The 10,207-nt window shown below is 37.9% G+C and overlaps 1 protein-coding gene across 1 annotated transcript in view; it reads right to left on the minus strand.

Annotated features, from left to right (window-relative positions):
- Window positions 1–10,207, minus strand: part of SMC1B (structural maintenance of chromosomes 1B) — a 38,375-nt gene that overhangs the window by 19,538 nt on the left and 8,630 nt on the right. The window contains exons 8-14 of the mRNA XM_009323640.1: window positions 9,401–9,483; window positions 8,240–8,447; window positions 5,170–5,355; window positions 2,625–2,804; window positions 1,451–1,597; window positions 685–822; window positions 68–184 (exon numbers count right to left, since the gene is read on the minus strand). Coding sequence (XP_009321915.1) covers window positions 68–184; window positions 685–822; window positions 1,451–1,597; window positions 2,625–2,804; window positions 5,170–5,355; window positions 8,240–8,447; window positions 9,401–9,483 — 1,059 coding nt within the window. The remainder of the gene's footprint in view (window positions 1–67; window positions 185–684; window positions 823–1,450; window positions 1,598–2,624; window positions 2,805–5,169; window positions 5,356–8,239; window positions 8,448–9,400; window positions 9,484–10,207) is intronic.

Here is a 10,207-nt window from a genome sequence, read left to right on the forward strand (position 1 = left end):
AGGAACAGAAAAAAAGTTTCTGTAGTATAACAGTACAAGCTGTCACGACTATGACAAAAGGCATTACCTCATTAATTTTTTTCTGGAATTCTTCTATTTTTTCTTTTCTTTGTGCTATTCCTTCATTCAGCATATCATGCTGAGACTCAATATTTACCAGTTCACTTTCCAGTTTTGATTTTTCCTAGATAGAAAGGGAAAAGATGGTAATTTTTCTTAATAGGGTAGTCAACTTTCTAGAAATTGAGAGTTCTGTTCCAGAATAACCGTATTCTTCTGATTAAAAACATTAAATATTTTCTTCTCAAATGTCACTTACCCACTATTATTGCTGATTTGCATACAATGATTACAGTTTTAATGAGTAGAAAAGCAAATTACATTATAAGTATCATTTAAAGTGCATTTTGACATACAGATTTTCTGGAGGTTACTAAATGATAAACCAAGCTTACCAGAAATTCAAAATTTAAAACCTAAAATATAAAAAACAAGATTACAAAGTAATTTACATGAGGCTTTTTCCATTTCATTAATTCCTCAGTGATAACTGCTGTATGTAAAACTTAAACTGAATTAAAAAAAACTACAGAAGGAAGTAGTATTTACTTCACTGGTAATTACAGCTTAGGTAAAAAAAAAACAGTTATTAAACATGGAAATTATAAAGGCTTAGTACTATACCGTATAGAGATTAGCGAGATGTTTCTTTTTAATAAGCTCTAATTCACTCTGTGAATATTTAAGTCGTGTCTGAGTTCCGTGGCATTGAGCACGCAACTGCTTCAAGTCAGCCTCCTTACGTTTTATCTTCATTAAGTCCTAGAAAAATATTACAATGGGAGAAGAGAAACAGCATTTTAAACAAAAGGTGACTTATTTGGAAATTACTCATTTTTCAGATTCATGCACTACATAAAGCTAGCCTCACTGACACAGGCCCCATTCAAGGTAGATGCTGATTGCATTGGTCATATTCAATAGTCATTTTGCAAGATTTATTTCTCAAAAGAAAGCATGTGCTTGCAAACTCCTGAATTCCTACTCTGTCCCTCCTCCAAAATAACTAGAGGTATGACAAATCATTTTACACTGACAGGTGTTGGTCCATGCAAATATTTTCATGTTGACAGAATGTATCATCTTTTTCACTAAAAGTCTTTCAGGTACTTTGAACCACAGATCTTTTTCCTTGAAGGAACTTGTATCAACAGTGTTGTCCTGGTTCTTTACCTCTGTGATATGCGAACCAACCCACCAGCTAAGGACAGAGACCCACAGTTGATTATTATTAACTAGAAGAGGATAAACAGCTACTATGCCCTGTCTGCATCTTCTAGAAGTTTTGAAAATCTTCTTTAGAAAATCATCTTCCCATAGCTGAATTAAATTAGATACAACTTTTACTCCTTTATGCCTTTTGCTGTTAAGTGCTTTTTAACAGACCTACCTTTAACTCATTAATCAAGCTATCTCTTCTTTCTTTCATTTTATTCATTTCTTTATCATCCCAACATCTAGCTTTAAATCTTAAATCACTTGATCCTCCAGAAATCACTCCAGATTTCAAAAATAAAGTTCCATCAAGAGCCACTGTCTGGAAGAAAAAAAAAAAAAATAGATCTGAACACAAAGCAGCCAAGATATCCCATAAACTAGTGCACCAAGATATGGTAGTTAAACAAGCAACAACCACATTTTAGTTTGACTCCTATTTTTTTTCCCTGTTCCAAACCTGCTAACATGAGATACACAAAGCCACAAAAAAAAGACTGTTGTTTCTTGGCACTAGTCACATTTTGGCATTATTACAACTGATCAGAAAAGGAAATGAAATTTTATGAATTTCCTTGTATTTAGGAAATTAATACGAGACATTTGTGTCTACACTGGCAACTTAGAAGGTTATGTCTGGCTCAAGAGAGCAAACCAAGTAGTGTGATAATGGAGTAAAGGAAAACAGCTCGTTTGTAAATGGGAAGTGTAAATTTCAGTAAAGAACTTGGGTGTTTTTGTGACTTAACTGGATTCCAAGTAAACATGATTTCACATATTCACCTTCAACTTAATGCTGTCTTAAGATTTTAAAAGGTTTACTAAGTCCATAAATGGGCTCTACAGACTATGACAGCAATAGAGATATGGATAAGAACAACGAACTGCAGGAAGAGACAGAGAAGCTTCCAGTCTTCAACACAGTCTACATCTACAACTAAGAGATTCTGTCAGGTATTTTAAGGAATTTTTGAAAGTATTTCTTCACAGAAAAGCTAGCAAAATAAAGTTTGTGTTTTTATATCAGACAGTTTTAAGAACAGGATTATCCCTCCTTCCTTCTCCGCCATTTCATCAAGAGGAGTATACCAAGAAGCATATCTGGACACTAACTATCCTCTAATTTGCCTCCTTTTCCCAGGAAATCACTTAAACATACTACCATACAGAGGAAAATATAACCATGTGAAATATCTGCGCGGATATCTGTGTGGGAATAGACTAGACAGCATAGTACCATTCTGTGTTTATCTGCAATACTTTGTGGGATGTTTATAGAGGAATTATTTAAATGGCATGAAATATGTAACTGTAATGAAAAACACATGCAACAAAATTCAGCTTCTTACTTTCAACCTCACTGGTCCATCAAACGCTATTTGTTTTGCTTCTTTGACTGTTTCACAGACCAAGCCATTCCCACTCACAAACTGAATCACTTTTTTCAGCGGAGCAAATGGAGTCTGTACAACATCCACCATCATTTTAGCTCCTTTTATCTCTCTTAACTTTTCGTTGATCGGTTTAACCTGTAAAGCATAAGTGGTGTTTAGAATCCATGTTGTAATAGCAAAGCATGTCCAAACCTGAGTGGTCTGGGGACAGGACATACAAGTCAACAGAATGGGGGTCTCAGTTGCTACAAGACTAGAAACAGATCTGGTTTTCATGTTCTGTGTATACTATAGTCCTTAAATCTGTATAACCTATTTCACTGTGCATGAAATGCAAGTATACTAATGCATGTAGCATGGGCAATAGACAAGATGAGTTGAGGATCTGTGTGCAGTTGCAGGGCTATAACCTTCTTGGGATCAGGAAGACATGGTGGGATGGCTCCCACAACTGGAAATGTTGCAACGGAGGAATAGAGGCTTTTTAGGAAGGACAGGCTGGGAAGACAAGGAGGTGGAGCTGCCCTGTAAGTGAGAGAACAGCTAGAATGCACACAGCTCTGGCTGGGGAAGGATGATGAGTCAACTGAGAGATCATGGGTAGGATTGAAGAGAGAACTGGTAAAGGTAGCATCGTAGTGGGTGTCTGCTACAGGCCGCCTAACCAGGAAGAACAAGTGGACGAGGCCTTCTACAGACAGCTAAAAGCAGCATCAGATTCACAGGCCCTGGTCCTCATGAGGGACTTGAACCAGCCCGGTATCTGCTACAGGGACAACGCAGCAGGGCATAAGCAATCCAGGTGGTTCCTGCAAAGCATCAATGACAACTTCCTCACCCAAGTGACTGAGAAGCCAGTGAGGAGAGGTGCTCTGCTAGACCTTGTGTTCACCAACAAGGAGAGGCTTGCTGGGGATGGGAAGGTCAAAGGCAGCCCTGGCTGCAGTGAGCGTAAGATAGGAGAGTTCAGGATCCTGAGAGGAGGGAGCAGGGCAAAAGGCAAGCTCACAACCCTGGCCTTCAGAAGAACAGACTTTGGCCTCTTCAAACATCTGCTCAGTAGAGTCCCACGGGATAAGGCCCTAGAGTGAAGAGGGGCCCCAAGAATGTTGGTTAATATTCAAGGATCACCTCCTCCAGCCTTAAGCGCAAATATCCCAATGAGGAGGAAGTCAGGCAAAAATGCCAGGAGGCCTGCATAGATAAACAAGGAGCTCCTGGCAAAACTCAAACACAAAAAGGAAGCCTACAGAGGGTGGAGGCAGGGACAGGTAACCTGGGAGGAATATAGAGGCACTGTCCAAGCATGCAGAAATGGTCGTGAGGTTATGCAGGGAGAAAATCAGAAGGGCCAAAGCCCAACTAGAACTGAATCTGGCAAGTGATGTGAAAAAAACAGCTTCTGTAAGTACATAGGTGACAAAAGGAAGACTAGGGAAAATGTGGGCCTGCTGCTGAATGAGGCAGGGGACCTGGTGACACATATGGAAGAGACTGAGGTACTGAATTCCTTCCTCACCTCAGTCTTTACTAGCAAGACTGGCCTCCAGGAATCCCGGGTTCCAGAGAGCAGGGGGAAAGGCTGGAACAAGAAAAACATACCCTTGATGGAAGGGTATCAGGCCAGGGAATGCTTAAGCAAACTGGACGTACGTAAATGCATGGGCTGTGATGTGATGAAGGAGTTAGCCGATGCCATTGCAATGCCACTCTCAATAATCTTTGAATGATCATGGCAACTGAAAGAGGTGCCTAAGGACTGGAGAAAAACAAGTCTCATTCCTGTGTTCAAAAAGGGGCAAGAAAGAGGAACCAAGGAACTACAAGACAGTCAGCCTCACCTTGCTCCCTGGGAAGGTGATGGAGCAACTAATCCTAGAAACCATTTCCAGGCACATGAACAACAAGAAAATCTTGAAGGAGTAGTCAGCATGGATTCACCAAGTTGGTCATGCTTGACCAACCTGATAGCCTTCTACAATGAAATGACTGGCCTGGTAAACGAGGGGAGAGCAGTGGATATTGTCTACCTAGACTTCAGTAAGTCTTTCAACACTGTCTCCTAAGATCCTCATAGACAAGCTGATGAAATATGGGCTGGATGAACAGACAGTGAGGTGGACTGAAAACCTGGTGAACAGACAGGCCCACAGGGTGGTGATTGGTGGCACAACGTCCATTTGGAGGCCAGTAACTAACATGTCAAACAGGATTGGTCCCAATATTGACATCTTCATTAATTATCTGGATGGTGGGGTACAATGTATCCTCAGCAAGTTTGCTGATGACAAAAAACTGGGAGGAGTGGCTGATATGCCAGAGGGTCATGCTGCCATCCAGAGGGACCTCAGCAGGCTGGAGAAATGGGCCAACAGGAACCTCATGAAGTTCACCTCATAAGTGCTTTGCCTTAACATTCTAGTTAAGCTTAAATGAGCCAATATCAAGATTTACAAGTGTATTAACTTGCTCATGACAGAAAAAAGAAAGATGTACTTACATCAAGGTAATCCAAAGCAAGAAAAGTTTCAGGTTCAGCTCGTTCTTGTTTTAGGAACCGAATGCAATCTCTTGCTGTTTTTTCAGTGGCAACGACAATAGCAGTCATGTATTTGCTGAATACCTTGGTAACAGCAAGCTGGTATTTTTTATGAATAGGATGACACAGGTCAAGCAGTCTTCCAAACTGAAGATAAAAATATAGAGAAACGTTAATATGTTACTTTAGATATCAAATAATATTTCTGCATACAAGATAAAGTAGTAAGAGGAAAACGTGTTACATATCTACCAGCTGCACTCTCTTACAATGGCTGTACATCAGAAAAAAATGGAAATTGTAGCAGTCATCAATCCAAATTGCAGAGTATGCCTTCAAAATCTGAAGGGACTTAATTTTTTCTCTGAGGTTACAGTTACATATCTCAATGTTTTACTCAGAATCTCTACCGTACACTTCTAGAAGTACGACAGAGTAACAATAGCAAAGTTAGCTAAGCATCTTTTTTGGAGAGAAAGAGAGTATCTAACACAGAGTAAGATCTTTGAATGACAGTAAGGTCTTAAACAAATAAAACTGTTAACTGGACAATCGTAGCAAGAGAGGCACTAGTCCAGTTTCAACCCAAAAAAGAATTATCTGCTTACTTTAGTAGCATGAAAAGAATAAAAACTGCTTTTCTTGTACTGCACAGTCCAAATAATCAAGCCTGTTTTGCCATATATTGAAATAACACCTCCATAGATAAAACTAATTAGTTCTTTGCTGTACATGTTCCCTAAGGATCTTTTGTTCCATTTCTGTAATTATAGGTACAGTTGAGCTTTCCCCGAATGATTAAAGCTACTAATGCACATTCTGAACATTATAACCTGTGAATTCATGCAAGAACAATTTTTCTGCTTGTTGACCTATAGCTACTGGTCTCCTCTTGCATGTCTACAGTTTTATCCTTACCAAGTTTAAACAAATGAGAACAGGAAGATAACTGGCAAGAGTTGTATGCAATAGGTCATCCACAGTATTATCTCATGAATTATATAATTGAGATAATTTCCAGTAGATCAGATCATGGCCTACTATGATCTACTTTCCCACCCTTCTCTTGACAAATGTTTTCCCTTTTCTGAAAAACAGTAGAAGCAAGGATAACATCCAACACCACAAAGGTCTTTATTTAGTTTCCTGGTTTTCTCACACAGTGTCATCTACTTGCACGTTTCTATCTGCAGCTCAGACACGTGATATTTCAAACATGCAAAACTATACAGAGGATCTATATAATTTCAGACACGGGCATTTAAGTCCTGATGGAATGCCAGATTTCTGTGAAAACAGATATTGACGGCCCAAATGAATCTGTAACAATAGCAATCTTGCCAATTAAAACTACCAATGTAGGAATGCTGTTTTGAAAATTAATTGTAAAAACTGTAATCAGCTGCAAAATTCACTTTGTTCATCAGACAAATCCATGAAAATGCACAGATCACTCATACAAAGGGAATCTCATTGCTGCATGGCTGTTCCAGTACCTGGAATGTTCACCAACCGTTACAAGAATGTTTTAACAGAAGAACAGGAGCTTTAAAATGGATGGAAGTACTAAACATTTAGAAGCAGCATGCCATTTTTTGCCTATGAAATCCAGAAGATCGACACCAAGATTTCTTCCAGTTTGGCCTGAGTACTTAGTGGACTACCAGATGACGAAATGTGTCATGATCCTTCCATCCTGAAATTTTAATTTGGATTGTGTTTAGTAAACTGGAATTAGTGCACCGGAGCATGAGGAGCAGCACAGAAGCAACTCTGCCTCATATGCTGGTGTTGGGAAAACTATTGCAGGAACAAGGGTAACTGAAGCAGATATTGTTAAAACTTTCTGTAATGGGATAGTTTATGTAACCAATTCAACTTATCTAGTTTTTATTTGTTGGAAGTCATCACATCTGTAAGTACTTTTAAATTTACAGCTCCTGAAGGAAAATGACAGAGAACATCCTGAACACTAGCTCTCTCCTAAGCTGGCACAATATCACCAGCCTGATCCAGTTCTTTTCAAATAGGGATACAATGCAAAGAGCAAGCAAAGAGAGATATACCAATCATTTTTTTGAATTTTTGTAACACCTTGTTAACATGGATGAAAAATTTCTGAGGAACAGCAGAAAAGCAAATTTCTTAATCTCTTGAGAAAACAACAGCATCAGACACTTAGCAGATTCTGAGGAGGTTTTGCAAAAGACCAAGAAGCAAACAACAACTGAAAACATTTTAATTTTTTATGTTCTTATGGCAGCACTAGGAAGCAGACATATGTCACCTTCTTAACATTAAATAAAAAAAGATTCCCAGCTTGTACATCTCAACTGACTATTTATATCACAAAGGATTGATTATACTGAGACATACTCAGAAGCCAACTATTCAGCTGATTAGATTTATTAAAAAGTTCTTATCTGAAATAGTTTCCAATGTTGGAGTAATTTTTAAGCGTCGGTAAAAAGGTGTAAATATGCCTCATAAAACAATCAATATCTGCTGACAATTCAGAATCAATACACAAAACACTTAATGGCATTACTGAAGATAAACTTAAGTAAAATATGGTAACTGATAAGCAAAGACAGACCATTTGGTACCATAAAAATCTCATGTACCCAAGCAAAATTGTCCTTTGGAAGAAGTATTCTTTCTGAAATAAATGGTCTCACAGCTAAACTTCCCATTCATTTGTTCAAAATAAGTAAGTCAAAAATATGTTTGAGGACAGAAGAAAACAAAACCAAACAGAAAAAAGAAAAATAAATCAAACACCACAAAAATCACACAAGAGATCAAAATTATTCTTTGATGCAAGCAGTAATCTGTCCAGTTCTGGAAACTGTGAAAAATAATGACAGTACATGCTACTATTCTTTCAGAAATACTATTTCACCAAGTATACTCAAGCAAGCATGAACTTTAAAATAATACTCGAGACAGTCCAATTTAATCCAGCTGCTTACTCAATCTAAGGCAGAATTCTTTAAAAATTAAATCTAAAATAAGGCATTTAAACAATTACCACAGAATCCGGATATAGTCTTTTGAGACTTTCCAGGATCTCTGCTCTCATTTGCTGACGCCTTCCTTCATGGTAATCAATTTTGGCATTCTGCAGTTCACCAACTATTTTGTTCAACTCTTCGTTCACTTCAGCCATTCGTATTGTTGAGTTTTCAATTTCCTTAGTTAGCGCTTCCTCTTGCTGTTTTTTCTCGGCTAACGACTCACTTTGGATGGAAGCAAAAAAAGGAAAGCCATTTACTATTTCATTTATACAAGCTTTGAGCTTGTAAAATTACAGTCATTCTGTGGTCACAGACTATACAAGTTGCATTCTATAGTATAAGCTATTTCTAAGGTTTCAAAATTGAGTTCAAGGGAGAGTTTTTGCCTGTGTAACTTGCAACCCTGCTGTTTTATCCTCCATCAATAAAAGGTCTGCTATTGCAAAACTAAGAAGGACTGAGAATTCTCATGCAAAATTATGACTCACTTTACACACCAAAGTCACTAAGGCTCTACCACGCTCTACTAAAACTACATAACTAAAATAATTTTGCATCACAGCAATCACAGTGGGTCTGCTGCTCCCTGTCCATAGCAGAACTTTGTTCAGTACAGACAACTTTAAGCCAAAGCACACATTACAGATGCATAGGAAAAGGTAGGTTGGGGAAAAAGGCTCTGAAGATCACCTACTCAGACCTCCTGCACAAAACACAGGCTAATGGCACAGTTAGTTCAGGTTGCTCAATGAAGGGCTTATATACCTTATTTCACAAAGAGTAAATATCAGGTGGAAGACAAGACCGAGGAAGCAAGAACGGAGCTGTGCTCCTAATACACAATGTAAATATTAATGCTTTCTAGAGCAGCACAACTACAGAACTGCCCTGTTCTCTCACTCAGAATTTGTACACTAATAGACCCATTCCCTACCCGTAGTGACATAATTTGCACACCTACAAGAAATTAGAAGCAATTATAAAACTGGTTTCAAACAAAATATGGATAAGTCACCATACTTCCTACTTTGACAGCTAAAGTAACTGAAATATTGATTAGAATTCCTACTAAAATTTGAAAGAAAAGAATTAGAAAGAAAGAGAAACCTGCTATGTTGATTTGAAAATATGTAATATGCAAGAAATCCAATTAGCTTTTAATTTTTTAAACATACGTGCATATCTTGGCATATTCTTCCAACTTCTCTATTCGTTTTTTATGCTCTTCTATCTGTTCCACAGTCTGTTTTATGTTTCCCTATGCAATCACAAATAGAACGTGTTAAAAACAAACCAGAGGAAAAGGACAGTTTTATAGCAAGATATAAAGCTCTTAATTCATAACAAATACTGAGACAGATCTTTTCTTCCTTGTTGGTATTTCATGCTGAAGTAATAGCGTCTCTTTTTCAACAGCAGATGCCAAATTGCACCATGAATAATAAAAAAAATTTTCCTTTATCAAGGCCATTACTGTATTTTTCATGTTTGGCTACAGTTCAGAGAAAGCCTCTTTAGCACAAAGAATCATGACACCATAACATAAAACAACCTTAAACACAGTGTTAGTAAATTATAGGCGTTAAAACAAAAAAGGTGCTTTTCTTGGACCGAGATTAATAGAAGCTTTTTCCTAAGAAGGACACATGAAGAAGTTGACATAGAGGTTCCAACCTGACACAAAAGCACTGTACTAAAAACCAAGCCAACAGTGAAACAAGTGTTTTTAATTACTCCAATTGAATAAAAATACATTAACTAAAGCAAATTAAAGAAAAAAATAGTTACCTACACATTTTATTAAGCTTTAACTTCTGAAATCCTTCTGACCTTTTGAATAGCTCTAGGGATGGAGAGTCCACCACCTCTTCGTGCACCCGCTTCAATGTTTGACTATCCTTGAGATGAAATAGTTTACCTCATAGCAATTTGGAATTTCCGGCATTCCAAGTTGTGCCTGTTGTCTCCCATCCTATCACTGC

Source organism: Pygoscelis adeliae, unplaced genomic scaffold (genome assembly GCF_000699105.1).
Source record: "Pygoscelis adeliae isolate BGI_AS28 unplaced genomic scaffold, ASM69910v1 Scaffold215, whole genome shotgun sequence".
Lineage (NCBI taxonomy): Eukaryota > Metazoa > Chordata > Aves > Sphenisciformes > Spheniscidae > Pygoscelis > Pygoscelis adeliae.